Source organism: Amphiprion ocellaris, chromosome 3, assembly GCF_022539595.1.
Source record: "Amphiprion ocellaris isolate individual 3 ecotype Okinawa chromosome 3, ASM2253959v1, whole genome shotgun sequence".
In the NCBI taxonomy this organism is placed as follows: Eukaryota; Metazoa; Chordata; class Actinopteri; family Pomacentridae; genus Amphiprion; species Amphiprion ocellaris.
Window position 1 is genome coordinate 24,680,488 of NC_072768.1, and position 27,466 is coordinate 24,707,953.

Consider the following 27,466-nt stretch of genomic DNA (forward strand, 5'->3'; position numbering starts at 1 on the left):
ACTTAGGAATAATGAGACAGAAAGCTTCAACATGCCAGATGACTGGTTTTGTTCCTCAGGTTTGTTTCATGTTAAACTCTGTCTGAATGTGTGTTTTTAAGTCATCTGTACACTGCAGTTTCAAGACACAAGTGCTCAGCCATGGCATTGACAGCTTTTACCGTGCAGTAAAACACCATATAGACACATTCACAAGGTAAAAACAAATTGATTTACATCTGAGATGATTTTTAAAGACAGGTAGCTGGATACAGTGAAACACTGAGGAACAGAAAGTAACACAGAACACTGTGAAATAGTTTTAGTCTAATAGGGACTTCCCTATGTATGATCTTGTAAATGTTTATTACTTATAAATGTTTTGTTGCAATTCTACCTCATTCAACCACCTCATTGTGTAGCGTAAAGAATGATAAATATTGCAATTCAAAGAAACTTATGTCCATTCATTGCTTTCTTCCAGATTTTTCAGATAAAAAAAGAAAACTTTAAAAAAGAACAATAAATGTACATTTATTAACTTACCGCATTTTGTTTATTTTTTTACTAAATTAACAGCAGCCCAGCCACAGTTTAATATTGATCTAAAATGCACAATAAAAAATGTGCTTTATGAACATTTATAAAATGTAGAATCACTTTCTGTAAAGCAAATCTTTAAGTCACAATAATGGATGATTACATTTAATCAACAATGAATTCATGTTTATCAGAAGAGTCCTAACTCAAGGTCCACTTACTGATCTTTTGTTAAGTATCACACAGTGTTGACTAACATGGATTTTCTTTAGTTGTCATAGAGATGGAACTTTTAACAAACTCAGTGGATCAGTCCACACAATAGCTGTTTCTGGCCCTTTCAGCTGCATCACATGGTCTTCATTAGCAGCCTTGTTTGAGTTCATCTTTTAAATGATAAAGACATTCTACAGTTTTCAAACAGGACGCTGGTGCTTCATTGAAAGAATAGTTTGCCTTTATGAGATGAACTCTGCTTCTCTGTGTCATGGTTCCTGGAGGTGCTGTTCAGTCTTGGGTCGATCTGCTGAAGTTTGGATTTCCCTAAACCATGTACCAATTTATGTGTTTGTCTCCCTGCAGTTCCTCAGCACGCTGTTTGCTCCTCTGAACTTCATCATGGAGAAGGTGGAGAGCATCCTACCGTCCAGCCTCTGGCATCAACTCACCCGCATCTGACCCTGACCCACCGGACCAGAATCAGAACCAGGACCAGCTCCGAAAGCAGACCTCCATCCGGACAGAAACAGCTGAACTGAAACCCAGAACGCTGCATTGGACTAGACTGACACACCTTTGTGCCAAGATCAGAGTTCAAACCAAACAGAGAACAGACGAAGGAGACATGAAACAAAAAAAAGGCAGAACAGTGACATCCAGAATTGGTTTTGACTTTATTTGATATGTTTGCATTTTTGGGGTTTTCAATCATTTAAAGCTGTTCTTTTGTTGTACAAAACAGGTGATCAATTACCATCATTAAAAAAGTGAAAAGGAAAAAAAAATACAATAAAGGACTTTTTGTGTATTGCTGCAAGCCAGCTTCTTCCCGCCATTTTGATTTGCCGGTGTTTGAACTGGCTGTAACAGCAGCCGATCGTCATCTGGAGCTGCTGTCGTCTGACTTACTGCTTGGCTCCTGAAATACAAGCTGGTAGGTTTTTGTTGTTTGTCTGTGGAATCCTTCACATATTTGTTTTCTATGCTTTCATCCACAAACTAACAGTTCACTCCACAGGTACGAGAAGAGTTCTGTTTGCATCCATCTAGTCTACGGTGATGCTGAGGGAAGCAGTGAGTTTGATACATTCATGGATATTTTTAAGGCAATGTCCAGTGACTGTTAAAAGATTATTAATACACATTCACTTCAGTCTGTTAACAATGCTAGAGCAGTGGATTTTCCTGACACATTGGAACAAGAAAAGCACTCAGAGAGCGCGGTACTCCGCCAAGGCTGCTCAGTCGTATGATTTCCGATGGATGAAATCTTTAATAAAAAATGACCTTGTGCTGAGCACAGGCGTGTGTTATGTATGTGTACGTTATGTACAGATACCAAATCTTGTGACCTAAATATGTAGCAGGTGGCGGGAATTGATGGGACACGGAAACACATATTGTTCCTTGTATGATTTCGGACTGATAAGTCTCAATAAGCACACAGTGGTGGATTTGTAGTAGGACTGCAATCATGATCTTCAGCAGGCAGCTGACGTAGTGTTCACTTGTCATAGTTACAGTGATGCTGTGCTGCTATCTCACAACGATACAGAAATCTTTAACAAATACGTGGATCCAGACTCTAAGCCGCATCACTGCCAAAATCTAATTGCTAATCATGGTCTTTGTGTCATTTCTGATCTTCCCTGAAAATTTCAACAAAATCCGTTAGTCTGTTTTTGAGCAATGTTACAAACGTACGCCGATCATCACATAACTGCTGCATTCCTTGGCGGAGTAATGAACAGAAAACAACGGCTGCTGCTCAGAAAGCAGGATAAACATAAAAATGAATCTGAGCAGTGTGTGAAGTGGGTCTTAAGAGTTAATAAACTGTCTTGTGATTCAGTTTCTGCCTGCATCAGTTCAACAGTGAAACAGCAAACATGCAGTCAGATTTTGGGGGTTTTGCATTTGTATTTGTACCCTGTTGAACATGTTCTTCAGTCTCAGAAATGCCCCGATGAGTACATTGTTGTTATATCTGATTGGAAAAAACAATGTTCCTAACAACAGATCTGCTTCACAAACTGTCAGATTTACTGTGCAGTCCAACTCAGGAATCTGAACTACAGAAAATATGCTTGGCTGGCATGGGAGGAGGAAGTGAAATGTGCAGTCTGCTTCCTAGTTCCATCTTCTATACATCTGATTAATTTCTACAACCACATATTTACAGAGATAAAGTCCTGCCACTTTAAACTGTGTGATGCAAATGTTGGACCGTTCTGCAGAGACTTGGAACAAGCAGATTACAGTCTGTTCAGTAAAAGTAATGTAGATTCTTTTGGGCCTCCTGCAAGAACCACTGATACAAACAGATTAAGTGGCACATGAGTGATTTAAGAGAAATTGGCAATAACAAAATGTTCAAATTTAGGTGCCAGTTTGCTAACTAGGATCTTTTTTTGGCATATTAAGGTACAGCAACACTTTAGTAGCAGCTGCTAGGAAAGTCTTGGGGTGCTTTTTCCAGTCTCTACACTTTAAGGTGCAAAATCACCTGCTGAGGAACCAAGAGGCTATTATCCCTTTTTTACTATCGCTGTGTGGCTGTCTTTACAGATGTGTTTTGTGGCTGTTGCATCATGTTACATCACCGCTTTTCTGCTGTTTATCCAGATTTGGTTCCTACTGACACCCCTGTTCTTTCCCAGCTCCTCCTAGGAGATCCCATCTGATCCAGGTCCACCTCAGGGTCTCCTACCAGTTGGATGTGATGATAAAACCTCCGATCTCTATTAAAGCTCTATTTCTGTCCCAGTGTACTGTTGCTCTGGCCACATGTAGCCGACAGCTCAAATGTGATACTACCATGTGGACACTGGGCTGTGATTTTTTTCATTTTGCTTGTCGGAAACATTGTGAATGAAACTGCTGAACAGGAAGCCTGATTTTACAGATGTCTGTTATGCTAATGATGAACTCTCAGGATCACATTCATCTGGCTGAAACAATTTCTCTCATGTTTTTCCAGTTAAGACAAACATTGCCAAAGAAGGGCAACCAGAGAGCTCAACTGGTTGAGCAGGCAACCCATAAACAGGGGCTTGATTCCAGCTCATGTCCTTTGCTGCAGGTCTCACCCCCCATTCTTCTCCCTACTTTCCTGTCTGCCTCTCTACTAACCAGTCTAATAAAGCCAACAAAAGGGCAAAAAACTTTAACATTGCCAAAAAAAACAGAGGTTTAGGATTAGAATCCCAAAATATTCTTGCAGGAGACTTTGTGTTTAAATATGGATGCAGTGCGTAATGTCCAGAGTCAGAGTTCAGTTGGACAGGTTAGACTTTTTTCTCAGCTGTGAAACTTACAAACTGACAACCAGCCAAATAACTGCATGACTCGGAGCATTTACAGCTTTGGATGACAGAAAATAGATTACTACGGTGATGGTTCAGCTGCTGCTGTGTAATTGTTGCTCAGGCTGCAGTCATTCTGTCAATAGTTCACCTTCAAATCATCTCAACATGAGCCTCCACATCAAATACTAAAGCTGATTATTTCTGTCTCTGTTTGTGCTGTTGGTCAGCAGGAACCTGAAGCAGCTTTTAAGAAGAAATGTCTGCCTGGACAAAACTTTTTAAACTCTCCACCTTTGAAAACCAGATTTGAATAGATCTATTTAGACAGCAACACAGCTCACTAGTGTTGAGTCATTTAATCTATCAACAGTCAATGAAGAGTCTTAGAGTGTGAAAGCTCTTTGAAGGCCGCATCCTTGAGGAAACAGAAGTTCTCGTCTGGTTTGGATTAAGCAGAAGACTTACTACTGTGTGTACTGTACCTACTGTTTGATCGACACCACAGAAACGAGGGATTATTGCTAAAGATGGACTCTAATTGTCTCTCAGGACAAGATGACGAATTGTGTAGCTCAGCAGAAAGCAGTAGTTTGGGTTCCCAGTAAAACTGCTGGTTTAAGGTCAGTAGTGATCTGAGGGGGCAGCCAGGTCACGTCTGGCCCTTACAGGTGTGCACGTCCACCTGCTGCTGACAGTCGCGGCAGTGGACAGCGCAGCACCAGTGGAACTTGCATTCACACTTGGTAGTGCGACTGACGCGTGACGTGTCGTAGCCTCGGCCACAACACATCACCTCGCAGCCGTCCATTCCACGAGACGTCCGGTTGCAGATTCGGCCTCCTGTCCCCATCGAGCCTGGAGGGAGAAAACAGAGAGCTTAGTGCCGTCAACGATGTTAAATGTTTTCCCATTTACATTTTTAAGAATTTGTCTCTGTGAGGCACTTGATAAATTAAGATCTCATCGAGACAGAAAGAACAGTGTTCCTTTTATTACTCCGCCAAGGAAGGCGGCAGAGATATGTAATGATCGGCGCTGGTTTGTCTGACTGTTCACAACATTACTGAAAAATGGAAAAACGGATTTGGATGAAATTTTCAGGGAACACCAACACCATTAGCTAACACAATGTAGCATTAGAATACAGGAGTGATGGTTGCTGGAAATGTTCCTCTGTACCCCTATGTAGATATTCCATTAAAAATCAGCCTTTTCCAGCTACAATAGTCATTTACCACAATTACAATGTCTAGACTGTATTTCTGATTCATTTCATCTTATCTTCATTCATCTTATCTTTCAAAAATAAGGACATTTCTAAGTGACCCCAAGCTTTTGAACGGTGCGTGCATGCAAAAAAATGTAAAAAACTCTCTTACGTCTGCAGGACCTGTAGACACGCAGGTCCTATTCTCACACATCAACTTGTTTTATGGCACTTATCCAGGTTGTTTGCTCCTGACTAGATCTATGCTTGTGTTGTATTCTCAGATGTACGTCGCTTTGGCTAAAAGCGTCTGCTAAATGAAATTGTAGAATCCTAGAATATCACAATTTTATGCTTTTATTTGATTCATTTTCCTGATGGAATCACGCCTCACTCATGATTAGTTCCAGGACCATCAGAAAGTTGAAAATCTATCTATTCTCAAGGTTTATACAGTCTCTGACCCTGACTGTGTCATTTTGGATTTTTTTTTTCTTTTTTTTTAAAAAGCTACCTTGTTTTTCAAAGTTGCCATTGGGTTTGGAGGTTCAGAGGGTTGAAAAAAATACAATTTGTGTTACTTAACAGAGTATATAAATATAGACACTTACTCACATGAGGCAAACACTTTTCAATATGCTGGTAAAGCTCTTTTTCCCCCCCAAGTGTCTTCCCCTAATAATCAAGGTAAGATTACTCTTATTGCTTCTGCAATATTTTAACGTAACAGGAGGATTTAGATTCCTGTTTGCTTCTCGTTGCGCTTGTGTGCTAAACCAACACCAGACTTGATCATAAAAAGAAAAAATGTGTCTGAGCACTTTCCTTCCAAAATGAGATGTATAGTGGAGCGGTTTAACACCCACACTGAGTTATTCCAGGTTGATGAGGTGACAACCATCCTGGGAAATTAGTCCAAGTCATCTTAAAGGCTCCAGGAGCATAAAAACGCATAAAAAAGCTTTGTAGCATCCAGGAATGTGACTCGCCTCAATTTGGCCAATCGGAATAGCTTTACCGGTTATCGGGGAGCCAATGGGAGCAGAGTATCTGCTACTTGCCAGTACAGTGAAGATGAGACGGCGGAGGGTTGGGTGGGGGAGTAAGATGATGAACGCTGGACGAAAGAGAGATGAGAGATTGATGATAGGAGTCATCAGCCTGCACTCCCACACTTCATCAGCTGTTCATTTAATAGGAGACATCCAGCACCCACACCATCGACTCAGACATCTACTCACTGATACTATACACACTCACTTTCTCTTGAATCTCACCTCCAGCTGCCCACACACACTTTCTATCACACACTTAACAAGACCCATGTTTTCAGCTACATCTGAATTTATAACAGAACAAAAAAAGCACTCAGAGCATGCAGTACTCCGCCAAGGCTGCTCAGTCGTATGATTTCCGACGGTTGAAATCTTGAAAAAAATCTGTGGCATAAATCATGGCACCATAGAATGTGGCCATTTAATACAGATGTACCCACAAACAAAATGACCTTGTGCTGAGCACAGGCGTGTGTTATGCATGTGTACATTATGTACGGATACCCAATCGCGTGACCTAAATATGTAGCGGGCGGCGGGAAATTGATGGGACTCGGAAACACCCCCACAATTTAATCAATTGTTCCTTGCATCATTTCCAACAGATAAGTCCCAATAAGTCCGCAGCGGTGGATTTGTAGTAGGATCACAATCATGTCAGCAGGCAGCTGTCGTAGTGTTCACCTGTAGTCATAGTTACAGCGACACCGTGCTGGTATCTCACAATGATACAGAAATCTTTAACAAATCCATGGATCCAGACTATAAGCCGCATCACAGCCAAAATCTAATCACTTGGTCCTTGTGTCGTTTCTGACCTTCCCTGAAAATTTCACCCAAATCTGTTTGTCCATTTTTGAGTAATGTTGCTAACAAACAGACAGACAAACCGAGCCGATCGTCACATAACTCCAACCGAGGCTCTGGCGGAGTAACTAGAGAAGCTGCAGAATGTGGTGGAAACCAGTTACAGGCTAACATTCAGGGTGTTGCACTGATTTTCCCTGCCATATCAGCAACTTTAATCTGCTGACAGTGAATATGAGCAACATGAAGACGTTTTGCTGTAGATTACCACATCACAATGTCACACATTTTTATCTTAAGATCGTGAGAACAGCGCGTCTACATTTCCAGACAACTGCTCTTTGATGGCATAAAAAACAAACCTTGTTGTGTCGACTCCACAGGCTCTGATTGTACATGTCAGCCTTCAGCTCCAGAGCAGCGAAGTGTAATAACGGGCCTTTTATGGTGTGTCATTGTCTTGATGGAAGACCACACATAGCTGGCAGGGGTTCATTTATACCAAATATGTAAATAACATCACTTAGTATTCTACAGAGGTCAGCAAGAGCTAGTGTGCAGAGAAAAAAAACTCAGTTATTAGTGTTGTCACATTAATAATGTGGTATATCTCTGTCTGCAACTTAAATTAGCTTGTTCATAACATGACAACTTTAAATGATCATTTTTTGAACATGAATTGATGTTTCTTACTAATGAGTTCGGTTTGTTCATTTGCACAGCTCTAATCCTTTGAGCGTCACTTATTCTTTCATGGCACCTCTCTGCCCCAATCAGTCATTAGCTATGATATGAATGTAATGAACTCCAAGGCATTAATTCAGGGAAATAGTTTGTTTGTATAATTATAATGACAGCTGAGTAGCTACAGTGCGGCCTGCACAGTGGTTCAGTGGTTAGCGCTGTTGCCTCGCAACTCGAACATCCCTGGTTCGCATCCCGGCCTGGGATCATTCTGCATGGAGTTTGCATGTTCTGCCTGTGCATGTGTGGGTTTTCTTCCTCCCACAGTCTAAAAGCATGCTGAAGTTAATTGGTAATTCTAAATTGTCTGTAGGTGTGAGTGGGATTGTTTGTCTCTATATGTAGCCATGTGATAGACTGGTGACCTGTCCAGGGTGTCCCCTGCCTCACCCTCCAGCCCCCCGTAACCTTAATGAAGATTAAGCAGTGTATAGATGATACATGATGATGGATATCTACAGTGTTTATACACCCAAATAAAAGCACTGAAGACAATGGTATAAATGTTGGGCACAGATCGAGCTATCTGGTTTATACTGTCTGAACTTTAGTATCTATCAAACAGCTGACCTCTATGTCCAAATATCTAGCAGTCTTACTAGCACACCTTAAGTGTGTGTGTGGAATCAATCTACAAAGAATATGTACTGTACCACACTGAAACCCTTTTCAAACATGCACTCCTCAGTCACTTTTCTGTAAACATTTTTGCAGCAACATTAGTAGGTCGATCCTAGTAATATTTCAGTGTCATTTTCAACATGACACAAGTCTGAACTGCATGCAGTTACATTAACAGATAGGCACGCACTAACCATGTACTATAAACCACATGAAGCAATTTAGGGAAGGCTTTTCCCACATATTATTACCAATATTGGACCAAAACATCTCTGAGAGCAAAAGACAGTTTGCTGCCAAAAATCACAAATCATTTTGCTCTGCAATATCACATCTATTATACAAACTCTATGGACATAAAAATAAAACATTACTACAATGAACACAGAGACTACAGCTGGTCAGATTAATGGGATTAATGATAATGTTTTGCCTGGATTACATTTAACAGCAGCTGCATTTCTGGTTGTAGGAGTTTATTAAATACCTGCAGCATGAAAAAGCAGCAGCATTCATTTAAGTGTCTCCAAATCCAGAGAATTATGTGCATTTGTGTATGTGGAACAACAGTAGTACCTTCAATAATTCATTATAAATATAATTGATCCCCGACATGTCGACAGGATGAATTCGGATCTAACAGTAGGTCACATTGTGTACTTGTCTTTACATGTGACAGGTGAGCTGCAACACACAGTCACAGTTAACAGAATGCTGTTAAATCATTTCTTAGACAACCGATTAGTAGGGCTTTATGACAATGTCGCGTTTGTAATTGCAAATCATGTGTGTGCAGCGTGGCTCTGATGTGTGCATGTCTGAGTGAAGCTGAGAAACATTATCTGTGTGACAGAATGTTGTCACTTCAACAGATTGATGAAGTCAGCAATGTTATATTCATCATGTTTATAAAGGGGAGGACTGCGCTGTGTGAGCAAAGGTTCAACATACACTGATGAGCCAAAACATTGTGAACACTCAGAGATGAATAACGCTGGTTATCTTGTAACAACAGGCGTGTCATGATCTCTTAGGCCGTTATTGAGTCGTCAGTTCCCACAGGTGTAAAAACTTCATAGATCTGCACTTTGTAGAAGAAGCAACAGTGCATGGTTTCTTTCTGATAAAAGGGAGTTTTATCTTGCCACTGTCACCTTAGGGCTTGCTCTGGGAGTTTAGGCCATATGGGTTCTGTAAAACGTCAGTCTGAATTGTAATTGGCGCTATATAAATAAAACTGAATTGAATTGGATTGGAGAGCTACATTTAAGCTGCTTTAAGGTAGGAAGGGGTCATTTTCATGGAAAAAAAACAAACATATGTAACTTTGATACACAGATGAGAGGGGCTATCAGACAGTTGTCAAGAAAAAATGCTTTTTGATTGTCTCATCTTTTGAAAGGAGTTTTTGTACTCTATTTTTTTGTAAGTGCAACTGTTTTTGGCTGTTGGACTGTCGGTTGAACAAATACAGACATTTGAATGAGATGAGTACTTTCTTCTATTTTATTTTATAGATTAAAGAATGAGTTGGAAAAGCTTCTTGAATGATGGTGAAAACAGACCTATAACCAATTACCAAAAAAGTGTGACTACCCCTACAAGTTCGTCACGCGTTACATGTTTTTTTCCCCCCATGAAATCACCTCCTCCTACCTTAAAGTGGCTTAGATGTACACTACCAGTCAAAAGTTTGGACACACCTTCTCAGTCAATGGTTTTTATTTAATTATTTTGTACATTGTAGATTAATACTGAAGACATCAAACTATAAAAGAATATATATGGAATTATGTTGTAAACAAAACAATGTTAATCTTCAATATTAATCTACAATGTAGAAAATAATACAAATAAATAAAAAGTATTGAATGAGAAGGTGTGTCCAAACTTTGGTAGTGTAGCTCTACACTGTTGCTTCTTCTACAAAGCAGAGTTCCTCAGGGGTCCATTCTTGGACCTCTTCTCTTCAATATCTACATGTTTCCCCTTGCTCAAACAACAGAATATCACAACATCTCAACACGCTTATGCGAACGACACACAACTATATAGTTCACTGTCATCACATGACTACAGTCCTTTACTTGCTCTCAATAAGTGTATCCATCAAATCAGTGAGTGGATGTGTCAAAGTCTTCTCCGGCTCAACGCAGACAATTGCTGACAATTGATTGTATTTTGCCCCAAAAATGAAAGGTCAAAGATCAGTGCTCACTTGACTCCATGTCACTAAAAGTTCAAGCCCAAAACCTCAGTGTCATTATTGACTCAGACCTCAATTTTAACAACCACTTGAAAGCTGTTCCTAAATCTGTCTATTACCACCTGAAGAATATTGCTAGAATCAAGAGTTTCCTGTCTAGAGAAGACACAGAGAAACTTGTTCATGCATTTATTTTCAGTAGGTTAGATTATTGTAATGGTGTCTTTACATTTCTTAACAAGAAATCAATCAAGCAGCTGCAGTTGATCCAGAACGCTGCTGCCAGAGTCCTAACTAGCACCAGGAAACTGAACTACATTACCCCAGTCCTCAAATCACTACACTGGCTTCCTGTTAGTCAAAAGATAGAGTTCAAAATCTTTCTCCTGGTCTACAAAGCACTGAATGGTCTTCGACCAAAATACATCCTGGACTTATTAGCTCCATATGAAGCACAGAGAGCCCTCAGGTCATCAGGGACAGGTTTGCTGTATGTTCCCACAATCAGAACCAAAAATAGTGAAGCAGCATTCAACTATTATGCTCCTCACCTGTGGAACAAACTTCCTAAACACCTGAGGTCTGCTCAAACTGTCGGTTCTTTTAAATCAGGCATGAAGACCATATTGTTTACTGCAGCTTTATTTTAGATGATCAATCTGTTTTATTGACTTTTAATGCACTGTTATGATCTTAATGTCTACTTTTATGTTTTATCTCTATGACTTTAATGTACACTACCATTCAAAAGTCTGGGGTTGCTTAGAAACGTCCTAATTTTTGAAAGAAAAGCAGTTTTTTTCAATGAAGATAAGGTTAAATGAATCAGAAATATATTATAGACATTGGTAATGTGGTAAATGACTATTCTAGCTGGAAATGGCTGATTTTTAATGTAATCTCTACATAGAGGTATAAAGGTCCATTTCCAGCAACCATCACTCCTGTGTTAATACTACATTGTGTTAGCTAATGGTGTTGAAAGGTTAATTGATGATTAGAAAACCCTTGAGCAATTGTGTTAGCACCTGAATAAAAGTGTGACTTTTCATGGAAAACATGAAATTGCCTGGATGACCCCAAACTTTTGAACGATAGCGTATGTCTACTTTTAAATCATTTTTAGAATTAATTTTTAAGTTCTGTGCTGAATGTCTTTCTTTGCCATTGTAAAGCACCTTGAATAACTGTGTGCATGAGTTGTGCTATAAAAAAAGAACTTGCCTTGCCTTACGGTCTTTTTTTCTTTTCATTCTTGAAGAAATATAAATCATATTAGAGGAAACCTGCTGAACCTCTGCTCTGCTGTGGTGCAGATGTTCAGCCAGCAGAGGACTGCAGCAGCTCTGTTGCAGGTGTGACTGACTGTTACTGTCTCACTGTGAAGCACAAGTGTTACTGAAGAAGAGCATGTGTGTGTGTGTGTGTGTGTGACTTCAGCTGACTTCTCCTGTATAAATAAAGGTTCAGAAAAAAATTACCAACCAACTTCAAGTACCATCTCGAACACTGTTCTGGAATTTTCTTATGTTTACATTCTGCTTTGCTCTGCATGTATGCAGTCTCTGCACCAATCCCTCACCAGGTAATATGTCTGGACATGACCTGAAGCCCCGCCCCCTCCCTGGCAGCGTGCCCGCCCGTCATCAGCACTGCTAGGGGTGACATCACGGCCAGAGTCTTCCTTGCAGCCCTCGTTCTCCCTGCGTCTGCTTATTGAATTAAGATGAGGGGGTGCCGAGAGATGAGTTTAGCACCTGAGCCTCACCAGGGCCGAGGGAAATTGATTTCACACTTTAAAGAGGCACAGAGGGGCCGTCTCACTATCTCTGTGGGCTGTGTGTGTGTGTGTGTGTGTGTGTTCTGTGTGTGTGTGTGTGTGTGTGTCCATGTGTCTGTGAGAATGGATTCAGTCTGTGTTGCCACAATGATTGAGGGTGAATTTGCATGTCTTTGAGAGGTTTTTCGGCGTGTGTGATCGGAGAAAGAACACAAGAGAATGAGTGAAAGTGTGTGTTTTAAGATTGATTGCACTTCATGGTTGAGTGTCTAAAAGAAAGAGACTCTGATTCCATGTACAGTACATGTCATGATTGAGAGTAAGTTTACATGCCTGTCTTTGTGTGTGTGTGTGTGTGTGTCAGAGGAGTGGGTCTTCAGACAGGGAGCATGTTAAGTTCTCATGAGAGGCCCAGGGTGAACACTGTGTGTTTTGTGTGTGTTACCTCACCCTGCTTACATGTACACAGCCCATAAAGCCTCTGTGTCTGCTGTGAAGCCTCAACTTGTTCCCAAACAGGGGCTCTAAGACCTCCAGACGTCCAGCAGGAGGTTACAGGGGAATTTCAGTAAGACTTCTAAAGCCCAGTGAGAACATGCTAACACTGTCAATACTGCTAATGATTATTTGTATTTGGACATTTACACATTTTGGTTCTTCAGTTTTTGTCCCATCAATATAGAAACAAGAAAAGCAGTCAGAGAGTGCAGTACTCCGACAAGGCTGCTCAGTCGTGTCATTTCCGACGGCCGAAATCTTGAAAAAATTTGTGGCAGAAATCACAGCATCATAGAATATAGCCATTTAATATAGATGTACCCACAAACAAAATGACCTTGTGCTGAGCACAGGAGTGTGTTATGCATGTGTACATTATGTACTGATATCAAATCGTGTGACCTAAATATGTAGCGGGTGGTGGGAATTGATGGGACTTGGAAACACCCCTACCATTTAATCAACTGTTCCTTGTATCATTTCCTTGTATCATAAGTCCCGACAAGTCCGCAGCGGTGGATTTGTAGTTGGATTGCAATCGTGATCGTCAGCAGGTAGCTGATGTAATGTTCACTTGTAGTCATAGTTACAGTGATGCCGGGCTGCTATCTCACAATGATACAGAAATCTTTAACAAATTTGTGCATTCAGACTATAAGCCGCATCACTGCCAAAATCTAATCACTTGGTCCTTGTGTCATTTCTGACCTTTCCTGAAAATTTCATCCAAATCCGTAAGTCCGTTTTTGAGTAATGTTGCCATCAAACACATGGAAAAATGTACGCCGATCGTCACATAACTCCGCCGCTCCTTGGTGGAGTAATAATTGTGCGACAGATACAACATGGAGTCGAATAAAATCCTCATATTTACTATTTAACATTATGCAGTGAACGACTACCTGAAGACTCAAAGATACCAGTTGAAGCTTTGCATCTTATGGGCTGATGCTCTCCCAACTTCAGGTCCAGTATTGTGTGGGGTCTCTAAACTAGTCTTTAACAAGTGGACAGCAGTCTTATCAAATTGAAATCAATTGATTGATTTGGTCACTTCAAGATATTCCACCTTGAAAAGCTTTTGGGTTGATTTGATTGTATGTTCAGACTTGTTGTCTGGCCTAATAGTGAAATGTTGTCTCATAAGTTTTGATGCATTGGACTTGTTAACAGCTCTACTGGCAGCGTTTTCTGTCTAAACCAGAACAGAAGCATCACCAGCTTTGACTCATGAGCTGCTATTTTCCCCAGTTTGATGTATCCATCATCTTGATATAGTTTGGTTTCTGTTTCAGCAGTCCACTGAATGCTACAGGTTTCTGTTTGTGAACTGCAGCTTTTCTGTTTCTGAGGTTTATGGAAGATTACATCTTGTGACGAGTCCTCTGAGATTCAACTGGCAAAGTTTTCTTTTTAACAAAGACAAGAAAATGTTTGTCTACATCTTGGAGAGCATTTCTGCGTAGTCATAATGAAATTTATCTGGACCATGCAAATTATTTTTCACTCATCCAGAAGACTTGCCCTCCTTAGTCTGCCATGTTTTTTCTACTTTCTAATTTTCCTCTCAGTGTGTGCTTTTTTTGGAATGAACTAAGCTGTTGCTTTTGGCAAACTACCTCTGATAACTCTCTGATAGATGTTTGCTTTGTTGTGAGCGTCATGATTATCCTCTTTCCTTGCAGCATCACCTCTTTACTCATTTCCACAGACCACTCCATGTCATCTAAATGGTGATTCATAATCAACTCTGAACCATGTCTAAATAATTTTGTCTATAAAATAACACATAGATGCTCAAGAAAGATTTAGCAGTCAAATGTCTAAATACTTTTGAGCCCCTGCAGTTTGGGCACTGTGTGGTGAAGCTGTATCTCCCACATAGTTCTCTGTATACTGACATTAATCTAAATTTAATGCTGAGACTTATGACTTTATTGTAGTATCCATTATTTTATTTCATCACTATTCTATTATGAAGCAAAACAACAAGACATTGTCAGATACAAAATTCATCATTTTTAAAATTACCAATAACTTTAGTTTTTAACAGTTTTCTGATAAAAAATAGTAATTACTCCACCAAGGAATGCGGTGGAGTTATGTCAAGATTAGCGTATGTTTGTCTGTCTGTTAGCAACATTACTCATAATTGGACTAAGGGATTTGGATGAATTCTCAGGGAAGGTTAGAAATGACTAAAGGACTAAGTGATTAGATTTTGGCAGTGATGCGGCTTATAGTCTGGATCCATAGACTTGTTAAGGATTTCCGTATCATTGCGAGATAGTGGCACGGCATCACTGTAACTATGACTACAAGTGAACACTATGTCAGCTGCCTGCTGCGATCACATGATTGCGATCCTACTACAAATCCACCGCTGTGGACTTATCGGGACTTATCTGTCAAAAATCATACAACGACTGAGCAGCCTTGGCGGAGTACTGTGCTCTCTGAGTGCTTTTCTTGTTCAATAATGCGCTACTTTGGCTGTGCTGCAGCCGCCTCTCCTGTAGTCACCACTCAGTGCACACAGCGCTATCTGATTCTTTACATGGCACGAGTAATACCAATCTGCATGGAGATATAAATGTTGAAAAGTTGTCTGATAAAAATATGCATCCATCCATTATCTGTACACCACTTAATCCTCATTAGGGTCATGAGGGGGCTGTAATCTATCCCAGATGATTTAGGGTGAAGGCAGGGGACACCTGTCTATCACAGGGCTACACACAGAGACAAACAATCACACTCACATTCACACCTACAGACAATTATAGAGTTACCAATTAACCTGCGCATGTTTTTTGAATGTGGAAGAAAACCCACGCATGTACAGGGAGAGAATGTAAACTCCATGCAGAAAGATCTCGGGAAGGCAGGGACACGAACTGGGGATCTTCTAGCTGCAAGGTGAACTGATAAACATATGCAAAACATAAATAAAGCCATTTCGAGGAAGTTTTGCATTTTTATATATATATATATATATATATATATATATATATATATATATATATATATATATATATATATATATCACTGCTTTGAAATGTCAACATCAAAAGAGTCTTGCCCTTTGAATTAAAACCACGTGTCTCAAAAAAAAAATAAAAATCTGAACAGGTTTAATAGAGTCTTTAAGGCCATAAAACATAAAGACCATGACGGTGCCTGATTATTTGTACTGTGCACAGAATACATGACACATTGCCCCATAACAGAAGATTTTCTACATGTGTCCCTAAACAAGGAAGATATCGTATAGGCAAGAAATTTGTGACTCAATTACACAGCCAAGAGCATGTCAAATGGTCAGTCAGGCTCCATTTAAATTTTGGAAATGCCAAATTTTGTTTCAAAGCGGCTGCAACACATCAAACAGAAAAAACAGCACTAGGACATAAATGCTAAATTTCTCTGTCTCATACTGACAGTGTTTATGTTGTATTATTTTGTGTGATCCAATCTGCTCCTGAAATATGCCTCTTTTTACCGGCCAATCGTGCCTCAGGCGTGTGTGTGTGTGTGTGTGTGTGTGTGTTTCCAGTGCTGGTGATTTATAATGATGTGCGGTGCTCTAAGGTTTCAGCCTACAGAAGTGTGTAATGGGTCTTAAACTGGCCGACACCCGATCGCCACGGATCATCTGCTGCCTGACAGGCATCCACCTCCTCTGGAAGACACACTCATGCCCTTCTCTTCATCTTCTCTTTCTCACAGTTTCCATACACAAACATTTTCTTTCTCACTCTCCAAGCTCTTCCAGCCTCACATACATAAACAGAGGGTTCACTAACACAGATACACATCACTCTAACTGTCTCTCTGTACTCTCACCAGTTTGTGGGCATCAGCACTGGAGCTACTGTGGAATAACTGTAGGTATCAGAAACTACAACACATAAGTAGGACCTCGTTGAACAGCAGCTGAAATTCCATCTGATGCAAACACAACTATGCTCTGCATCCCCAAAAACAAGCAATCACTTCTAAATGTAGTAGCTTTCCCAAATCTAAAGGGCAGAGACCTAGACTGTTGCAGAAACACACTACCATTCAAAAGTTTGGGGTCACCCAGAGACTTTCAAGTGTTCCATGAAAACTCACACTTTTATTCAGGTGCTAACATAATTGCACAAGGGTTTTCTAATCATCAACTAGCCTTTCAACACTATTAGCTAACAGAATGTACTATTAGAACACAGGAGTGATGGTTGCTGGAAATGTTCCTCTGTACCTCTATGTAGATATTCCATTAAAAATTAGCTGTTTCCAGCTAGAATAGTCATTTACCACATTAACAATGTCTAGACTGTATTTGTGATTAATTTAATGTTGCCTTCATTGAAAAAAATGCTTTTCTTTCAAAAACAAGGACATTTCTAAGTGACCCCAAACTTTTGAACAGTAGTGTGCATACTTCTATCCTAGAGGTCTGAAGGAATCTAGATTAGCACTCCACTCACACACTGGGGCTCTGAGCGAATACAATTTAATGTGAGTCGAACCTTAAAAATCATGAGGGCACCACAAACTGCTCAAACACTTGTATAAATACATATAGTAATAGTAGCTGAATATACTTTGACGTACAGGATGGATAATTGAGGGGCCTATATGTCAACTAAAAGCTGTCATTTTCTGTGCTGACATCTGATAAACCTTTCAAGCTCAAACACATGCATAACATAAAACTATTTACAGGCCCACTCATGAGCACAAGCCTTTGTGCACGGATTAATACACACAATGATGAAGTCAACAGCCAAGTATTTCAGATGAAGAAACAGAAATGTTTCAGATGCACTGGATATCAGCATACACATACAGAAAAAAATCTAGAGGCTACACTGACTTTGATTAAGAAATCAAACAAATATTGTATTTCTTAGTCTTGCATAGCCAGGCAACGCTGGGGATTAGTTACAACTCGTTATTATTCTGCTTTTGGGGGGGGGGTGCTCTGCATTGTTTGTCTTCACTTAAATTAGGTGGAGGTAAGCCCAGGATGCAGCAATGGTGCCTCTGCAAACAGTGAAGGGTAGAGATGTAACAATTCTAGTCTGAGAAAAGCAGACATTGCTGTTTTAGTCAACAGACATATGATATGGGCTACAAAGGCGGCTCTGTTGCATATGTCACTGGGATACCAGAACGTTTTGAGTGGATTCCAGTTTGTCTTTAATAAACGAGCCCTGGCTGGAGGACATTAAGCATCACAGCAATCTCTGTCATGATCACCCATTGCTAGCTAAACTCCTGCAAGTCCAATCGACCACCTCCTCTTAGTGTTTAATAAAAGTATGAAATAGTAACAGGGCTTATTCACACCAACCAACCATGTTCGTTGAAGTGGTTTATTTGAACTCTATAGCATTTTACCATTTGAGAATAATGCTATCTTAGACGATCATGAAGAGAGAAAAAGCCATCTAGATGTCTAAGCTAGAGCAAAGATCACTTTTAATTCAGCATATAGTTTGGAACTGCCTGAACTCATCTCTCAACCATACATCAAAGTGGTGGTAACCTTGATGTTTTCATGTCTTCTGACCAGTAAAATTCCACATTGCAACTTACTGGGAGTGTTTCTAAAGTCACAGTGACTACAATTGGATTGTCAGATCCTGAGGTAAAGGTTTTAAGGCAGCCTTTACCTGACTCATGGTCCCGTATGCAGTAGTCTGGTGAGTCCTCAAAGTAGACCAGGTCATTCTTGCTTGGATGTTTGAAGTGAGTGTGTGCGGCAGTGAACCCAGTGCCATACTGGTTTACAGCGACCTGCACGGCGCCATTGTACCTCTTCCTCAGGTGGTCGCCAGTGCGTCGGAAGTCAGCCATGGCCAACCAGCAGGTCCTGATGCTGCACGACCCACTGACGCCGTGACATTTACACTCCAGAGTCATGAAGCGCTTCACTGCCTGGACAGGACAACAACAAACAGTTTTCAGAGAAAAGACAGTGGATTTTACAAGTTTATGACACATTGGAGTTGGTATGTAGTAGGGATAATAATAGTTTGAGAGGCACTTAATTTATTTAGTAGTTGTAGAACAAAGAATAATTTCCTATTTTTTAATCCTTGTAAAGCCAGACATCTGAGAAAAACATGTTCTTCAGAAGAGGATAGCAGATCATTAATGTTACTTTTTATGCTTGTCAAATGGTAGCAGAGAATCTTTGCATACATGTTCCAAAGATCCTCTGCTTCCATTGCATACACTATTAGGATCAGAGTTCTGACTGTCGTAGTTGATTATACAAGTAGACGTTTATGTTTTTCTAAAAATTCAACCTGCAGATTTCAAAATGTCCTAGGGCAAGTTGACTGCATCTTAAATTCAGCAATAGGTCAACTCCATTTTAAATACAGAACAGTGGAATGTTTATTAAATGTTTCTGTACTTCTGAGGATTTTCTGAGTTGGTTCCTCCACATTACTCCTCTATGTGTTCTACAGTCCTCACCTTCCTCCCAGCTCTGTTGTTGTGCAGGTTCATAAGTGCCCGGGCATCTCTCTCCTTCCTCTCCTTGGCGTCCACAAAGGTTTGGCTGAAGCGCATGGCGTGCTCCACGTGGTCACTGCAGCCACCCCAGTCAAAGGAACCCTTGGAGTCCCGCGAGGAGCCCTTCTTAGTGGGGTCGCAGGAGCAGGAGTCTAAGTCCCCTTGGCTGCAGGCTCGTGCCAACGTGTAAACCACTCCAGCGGAGGAGATGGCGTAGACAAAGGCCACCTCACGGCTGCCTGTGTGGAGACAATGACATTTTCATGTCATGTGCAGAATAGCAGGAATGATTTAGGAATAATAGTTTGTGCAAATAGTCCATCCATCCATTAGCTATACACCATTTTATCCTCATTAGGGTTGCTGGAGGGCTGGAGTCTATCCCAGCTGACTTAGGACAAAGGCAGGGGACACCTTGGACAGGTCACCAGGACTACACATAGAGACAGACAGTCACACTAGCATTCACACCTACAGACAATTTAGAGTTACCAATTAATCTTAAAATTTTTGGACTGTGGGAGGAAGCCAGAGTACCCAGAGAAAACCCACTCATGCACAGGGAGAACATGCAAACTCCATGCAAGAAAGATCCCAGGAGGCCAGGACGTGAACCAGAGATCTTCTAGTTGCAAGGCAAAAGTGCTAACTACCAAGCCACTGTGCATCCCTGAAGAAAGAATTGTCTGTCTTAAACTAACTGATATTATTCGTGAAATTACACTTTACTCCTCAGCTTTTAAGTCCTTTGAGGAACATCAACTTGTTCATATACAGGACGTGTGGCAACAGCTAGGGATCAATGGAACAGGACAAGAGTTTTCTTTGTGTTTCTATGTAACTGCAGATGGTAGGCTATCCATCAATCCAGGTAACATCCCCAGAACCCCAGCACCACATGCTTACAGTCATGCAGCTTGTGTAACAAAAAGCAAACAAAAAAAAAAATGCAGAGCTTTACATTAACGTCAGAGGTTGACATACTTTTCTCAGTTAAAATACGAAAAACCGTAACCGAAAAAAGTTCATGGTTATAAACAATCAGCACAGTTCCTGGTACACTTCTTTCCCAATACAGGCTTGCTGATGACAAAATGAAGCCACAACAAATAGAACACTACTTCAAATGTTAGGAAAACGTTGCTACCTGTAGGACCCGTGTTTGTTGCTGTCTGCCAGAAGCTTTCATGCAAGGCATGAAATAGAAAAAAAGGCTTAATCTATTTCCAAGATGGATAAACAGCTAACGTTTACCAGCAATGCCCTGATACAGAGCTCTTATCTCGAGCTACATGTAACTGATGGGAGATCAGAGCAGGATCAAAGGCTGAGGCGAGGGAAAGGGTGTGTGTCTGTTTCTAACCTCTGCTACAAAATGATCACATGTGAAGATTCACACAGTGAAATGAAAAAAAAAGCTATATTTTTGACAAGTTTAGAGCTGCAAGTATGTTTGTTAGCAATAGACAGATTTAGTTTTAAGAAAATGTGAGAAAAAAAAAAAACATCTGAGTCACTGTCAGTTATTCCCACACACTCAGAGCATTACTCCTGTGAAGAAACATGGAGTGAACTATATACAGATGGCAAAGTAAATAAAAAAATAGAAACCTTGAAGCCTATAGTGAGGGAATCTTTTGGTTCTGCTATGCTGTGGAGGATATCATGCTGTCAAGGTTTAGGTCCACTTGTCCCATCAAAGGTAAGAGTCACTGAGGATTATTTCAAAGCTGTTCTGAATGATCATCCTCTGGTGAAACATTTATATACTAATGGTAGTAGCCTCTTCTAGGAGGACAATACTTCCATCCACAGAGCATGACAGGTCACCGAATGGTTTGATGACTATCATACGAAACGGTCCTCCAGATCTCAATCAGATTGAACACCTTTAGGAGAATAATGGAATATCTTTAGGAAGAATGGGGTTTCATCCCTCCAGTAGAGTTACAGAGACTTGGAGAATGAATCTCAAGAAGCACTGGAACTGTTCTGGTAGGACCTGGTTGCCCAACACCTTATGAAAACACTTTGTTTTAATGTTTTTCCTTTAATTTTTCACTCATCTGTAGATTTGCCCAGGATTTCATCTGTCACTCTATGCTGCCCTCAATATTTAATTGGTGGAGTCCATAGAGGAACATTTGCAGACAGAATTCAGAGTCAACTGAATTAAAAAACAAAGACAAGTTTATCAGAGAAAAATTTCACAGAAATGTCCAGTTGTCAGTGCTCAACTAAAATATTATCTAAAGAGACGCTGGAATTGAACCTCCATCAAGACACGGTAAAGGTCCTGAACTCTTCAGTAAATTTGATCCATTACAGTGACTGTGAATGTAACACTCTGAACCCCTAAAACCTGACAGCAAGTTTAAAAGGCATGTCATCTTAAAAAAACAAAAACTTTAATATTCATAAATATTAATATTATTATAATATTAATTTAATACCATAATTACACCATTAATCGGAGCCAGAAACTATAAAAACAGATTCTGTGGATTTAGAACTTTTCTTTCTACAGCTTTTAAACTAATCAAGTGATGTGTCATTTTGTTGGGGAAATGAAAAATAAAAGAATTTAAGCCTGAAATTGTGATATTTCATCAAAATGACTTTACTCTACATGTCCCATTTAAAAATGTACAAAAAATAAGAATGTTCAAAATAACAGGATTCTACAGAAACAAAACAAAATCTGCATTTTTTGGCACAACTGAGAAGTCACTAGTGACACAGCAGCGATCAACACTCACATGCAAAGAGCAGAGTATGGAAACAAATTAAAATTGTATTAAATAATGATAACATGCAGTCACTATTGGTAACACCTGTTGGCACTTGAAAAAAGGATGGACATTTTCATTGCAAGTTTTTTTTAGGTTTTTTTAAAAAAAATAATTACTCAAAGAACTAAGTTTTTTTTCCTTATGAATAATTTAAGGCATTATACCTTTAACACACTATGAAAAAGACTTTTTGGATTTCTCTCTTCCTCTGTCTACAGTTGAGCTGTTTCCACAGAGGTGCAGGACAAAAAAATGTCTTGAAACTGCCTGGGGTTAAGACGTGAATAATTCTCTTGATTTACAAACTGTAGTATTTCTGATTTGATAACTGTTGGACTCTGTTATGGACTGATTAATAATTTTATGATCTCTTATTGCAGAGATTGAAGTAAATCTAAATTAATGCAAGAAATAGTACATACACTTTAACCTATTTGTTTAAACAAACAGTGGCTTGTGTCTCAGACTTGAAACCACACACACACATTCTTTTACAAAAAGATTTAAAGAAATTCAATCCTAGGAGCAGTTGATATTTTCATTTGATTTTACTTCAAAGAATTAACAGATTCTTTAAATTGTTGCAGATTAATTTTCTGCCAGTGCACTAAGGTAAATGCAAACTCTAGCATATTGCACCTCAGTACTTCTTTGGAGTTTCCAGCGGATTATAAATCAAAAAACTGAACTAAGAGCTGACAATATATGTCTGTAAGGTATCAAAACTCAGACATTATTAGGATTAGTAAAGCAAAAATGGTGCCCAGTTCTGGCAATCACACATATCTATACAGTGGTATCAGTGTGTGTGTGAGAGTGTGTGTGTGTGTGTGTGTGTGTGTGTGTGTGTGTGTGTGTGTGTGTGTGCATCCAGGTTGAGCAGCTAAGTTGAGCGTGTCTAACGAGGTTAATGAGGAGAACAGTGAGAGAACACAACGCCAGGGCGGGAAACCTCGTGTGTAATTGTTTGAAATTAGCCCGCTGACATTGACAATAAGGAGCTTCTGTCGGGGCCTCGATGTGCCGTGATAATGCTGTGTGACACGGCAGGGGCCCGGCTGGGAGGTCCGAATACCACACGGCTGATTAGAGGCCCTGACATGAAACGGACTAAGTCAAAGGATCCGCCTTGCAGGTTAAATCTCAGGGCATGGGAGAGTAACATCAGGCCGCCGGGTCCTGATGATCCTCCAGTGGCAATAAAAAAAGATTAGGACTTGTTATAACATGCCCTCACAGAGATGCAGGCTGATTTTCGCTGCTGAGACGTGTAGTCACACATCTAATTTGACAAGATGCTTCTGTCCAGAGCTCACGTGTCACAGGCAGCGACAGGCTGCTTATTGCTACTCATTGTCCGTTAATCACGTCGGTCCCTGATGCTGCTAATCGCACTTTACTGCTTGAGAAGAGGCATTTGTCACACTCTTCATAACACCAATTTTTCAATTCCAAATCCCCAACCCCAGCACGACGTAAAAAAATGGTCCTGTGTCCTCTATGGACTTTTAAAACCATCAGTAAATCAAGTGTCTTCTCCTGCAAATCACCATAGAAGATAAACAGTGCCAATGACCTGATGTGGATCTTGAAAGTGGTGGGATTACTTTTATTTGGAAAAAGTCTAAATTTCTGCCATTTTTCATTTGAATGAGCTGAGTGAAGAGTAATTAGCCAGCTGAGACAGTAGTCAAAGTGAATCTAAGGAAAACAAAAACATCACGATGAAACCGAAGCAGTCATATAAATCAAATCTTATTTTACAGAATTTGATATTTTACTGAAACCAAAATCTGCATAAGGCTGCAACTATTCACCTAATTATTATAGATAATTAGTCCAAAACATAAAGGCAGTCAATTCATAGCAGATTATATTTCCTTAAGTTAAACTCCTCACGCTTGACAGGCTGGCACGATTCAATATTTATTTTTTGCTTGGTGAATGAAAAATTATTTTATTGACTGTCAAAATTACTGCAGATACATTTCTCCACTGACAAACCGTTTTAGCACTAAATATGGGCAACAAAATTTATAACAGTATTATAACAAAACACTGAGTAAATTAGCAAAGCAACATAAGAGCAGCCTGACAGGGAAACCAGACGGCTGAATTGACGTGATAAATGTCCAATTGTAAAGTGAGATGAGGTGTGGAATGTGATCCAGCCTCTGTGGAAAAGACAGAACATATCTGCAAGGGAACTATTAGTTTCCCACAAAGTCTCTGAATGGCAATAAATCTACTCAACACTTTAAAAACCAACCAATTGTTCAGATTTGTCACATTAAATTAAGGCATATGGTCAAACATGTTTGTCACTGCAAACTGATCGGTGTGTTCTAACATATATGATTGTACAGCGATCCTTTTCCAGAAAATGCCAGCAGCACACAATGACCTGGTAACACAACCCAGCATATACTGTAGCAGGCAATATAGTCACAAACTTTCTATTCTTAGTCATGTGGCATTTAAGGCACCTGACAGCCCCTGAAGACATTGTATCATGAATACAATGCTTTATACACACTTCCTGTATCTCAGCCCTGCATTTACTGCAGTGCTAAACAATACAGACAATAATACTGTTTAAACAATCATCTCAAATACTTTTAAAAGCCTTCTTCACGACAGACAAATGACAGTCAGAACTATAGCAATGTTGCTCAAGTCATCTTCTGTTTATATACTGGTGACAAATTATTTCAGTATTCATTTGAACCATTTATTAGGAAAAAGGATTCAGATTTTAAAGCTGGATATAAAATGTGGTCCAAACAGACCAAACTGTAACAGTTTAGAAGCAGCATTTGCACTGAAAGATCCATCCATCCATCCATCCATCCATCCATCCATCCATCCATCCATTATCTATACACCGCTTAATCCTCACTAGGGTTGCGGGGGGGCTGGAGTCTATCCCAGCTGACTCGAGTGAAGGCAGGAGACACCCTAGACAGGTCACCAGTCTGTCGCAGGGCCACATGCAAAGACAAACAAGCACTCACACATTCACACCTACAGGCAATTTAGAATGATCAATTAACCTCAGCATGTTTTTGGACTGTGGGAGGAAGCCGGAGTACCCGGAGAAAACCCACGCATGCACAGGGAGAACATGCAAACTCCATGCAGAAAGATCCCGGGAAAGCCGGGACGTGAACCAGGGATCTTCTTGCTGCAAGGCGAAAGTGCTAACCACTACGCCACTGTGCAGCCCGCACTGAAAGATGACATTCTCTATTAATCTTAACTTTCATATTGCTCTACAGAGGGATCAGAAGTCCACTACTGAGCAGCAGCCCTAGACCTGAGTCGGCTCAGTGACTTGCTCAAGGACACTTAGGCAAGCAGGATATTTACTAGCGATAAGTCCCAGATTATACCCACAAAAATTACTTTAAAACCCTTAGTTATTTTAAAATTTGACTTTTAAGGTTAAAGTAGGATGAGGGTTCCACTCTGGCTCTAACATCCACTTCACTCACTGCGTAGCAGCAGTCGTCCAAACAGGCTGTGCTCCCGCACTGTAGTGTTGCAGTTCCAGCGGTGGTTGCGAAACTGGTGCTGGCACTCTGAGATCCAGTCCTTCATCCCGGCACCAATGGCCTGCATCACTTTGGGATGCTGCCGGCACAGCTGCCGCTGCTTGTTCACCAGACCGGGAATGTTGTCGCACATAACCTGGGAGCCCAGGGTCCCCATGTACCTGCAGAGTGGCAGGGAGAACAATTAGGACAATAAACTTTTGGACATTAAAGCAATTAATCATTAATGAGGATGCTGAAGTATAAGATGTTTTTAAAAAAGAAAGAAATGCTAAACTTCTGTCAACAAAAGTACAAATGGCTCAATGTACATCACTAACGGACATAGCTTTGGTATAGGAGGCAACATTTGGATTCTGAAACCAAAGTGAGATGAAATGATAGTGAAATAGGGCATGTTTGAGAAACATCTGTTGAAATCATTCCTAACAAGTCCACACTCCCTTGTACCTGCAGAACAAGATGATGAAAGACTGGCAGGGAACCTGAACATTTGCAGGCTGCAGAGATTTTCTTCAATGATTAAAGACCAAGCAGAGCAGCAACATAAAAGGAATTATCTCAGCATCTCAGTATCAGTGTATGAGGCGTGGAATTTGGAAATGGGATCTTTGCAAATATTAATTAGAGATTCAAGCGAAAGACAGCAAATAAAGTGAAATTAAATTAGATCAAATGACTTTAGCGGGGAAACTTATCTGTCCAAATATTCAGGCTTCAACAAGCTGCAAAAATACAGTTATGAAAGGCAGAGGGGGAATTTAGTCCTCATTCTGTGGGGAATTTTGTCATTAGCAAAGTCAAGACTATTTATTAAACAACTCAAAACAAAGAAGAAAGAAAACTCAAATTTGAGATTATTATAACATAAATTAAGCACACTGGACATAGTCTACACAGAGGAGCAATATTACTGGTGACAGATTGATTAAAGAACACTTTAAAACATCGTGCATGCCGTTTCTGTCCCGGTTTGATAAGAAAGCCATGCATGGGTTTTGCAGTTGCATTTAAACAGAGATGTAAATAAATGAAATAGTTCTTACCACCAGGACGCATCGACCTCGGCCGTCATCCAGCAGATTGCTACAGATAAATAAAAACATATTCCACTTGGCAATAAGTTCATATTAACCAAACTTTGGTCCTTTATGGATCTGGATGGAGCATTTCCACGGATCAAAGAAAAATAGAAAACATTAGAGAAGTCATATATCGCGGAATCAAGCTTGTTTAAAAAATATATAACAGGACAGTCGGAAGACAGACGATTTGCGCGTAAAAGCCATGCCTGGCTCCGGTTCTACACGGTGGCAAAGTGCTTATGAGGAAAAAGTGAGGAGCGCCTGTCTTAATAGTCCAGCAGAGACTTTCAGAGGAGATAGGCAGATGATGTGCTATCAGGTTCAAATTGCTTTTCACGGGGGGTGGGCAGTCCCGTCTCAGGAATGAGGTGAAGAAATGAGATGTCTGAGAGTATCTGTTCAGGCTGGTTTGACACCAGACAGGCTTGGCCCGCGTCCAGACCGGAGCTCCGCAGCTCTGATGTGGTCCAAGCCGGTGGGCTCCTCTCACTGCACCGACGCGCTCAGAGCAGGAGCCGGCTGTGGGAGGATTCATCCTACGGCCAATGCCAGTCA

General features: G+C 40.3%; 2 protein-coding genes across 7 annotated transcripts in view; one reads left to right on the forward strand and one right to left on the reverse strand.

Moving 5' to 3' along the window:
- The window catches only part of LOC111572781 (suppressor of tumorigenicity 7 protein homolog), a 59,755-nt gene extending 58,200 nt beyond the window's left edge, over nt 1–1,555 (forward strand). For all 6 annotated transcript variants that reach the window (XM_035951154.2, XM_035951157.2, XM_035951155.2 and 3 more), the window contains one exon: nt 1,102–1,555. In XM_035951154.2, the coding sequence (XP_035807047.1) occupies nt 1,102–1,197 (96 nt within the window). In that variant the 3' untranslated portion in view covers nt 1,198–1,555. The remainder of the gene's footprint in view (nt 1–1,101) is intronic.
- Nucleotides 1,394–27,358, reverse strand: wnt2 (wingless-type MMTV integration site family member 2). Its single transcript, XM_023276605.3, has 5 exons — nt 26,873–27,358; nt 25,767–25,987; nt 19,442–19,719; nt 18,631–18,895; nt 1,394–4,901 (listed from the first exon to the last, which is right to left on the reverse strand). The coding sequence occupies exons 1-5, from the start codon at nt 26,953–26,955 to the stop codon at nt 4,696–4,698; spliced, it is 1,053 nt and encodes a 350-aa protein (XP_023132373.1). The 5' UTR covers nt 26,956–27,358; the 3' UTR covers nt 1,394–4,695.
- Between the last annotated feature and the right edge of the window lie 108 nt (nt 27,359–27,466).

Excerpts from the sequence above, each read along its gene's own strand:
- wnt2 (XM_023276605.3), bottom strand. The coding sequence starts at position 26,955 with ATGAACTTATTGCCAAGTGGAATATGTTTTTATTTATCTGTAGCAATC. Across the intron at positions 25,988-26,872 it reads GAGGTCGATGCGTCCTGGTG|GTACATGGGGACCCTGGGCT; the intron begins GTAAGAACTATT and ends GCCACTCTGCAG. Across the intron at positions 4,902-18,630 it reads CATACGGGACCATGAGTCAG|GCTCGATGGGGACAGGAGGC; the intron begins GTAAAGGCTGCC and ends TTCTCCCTCCAG.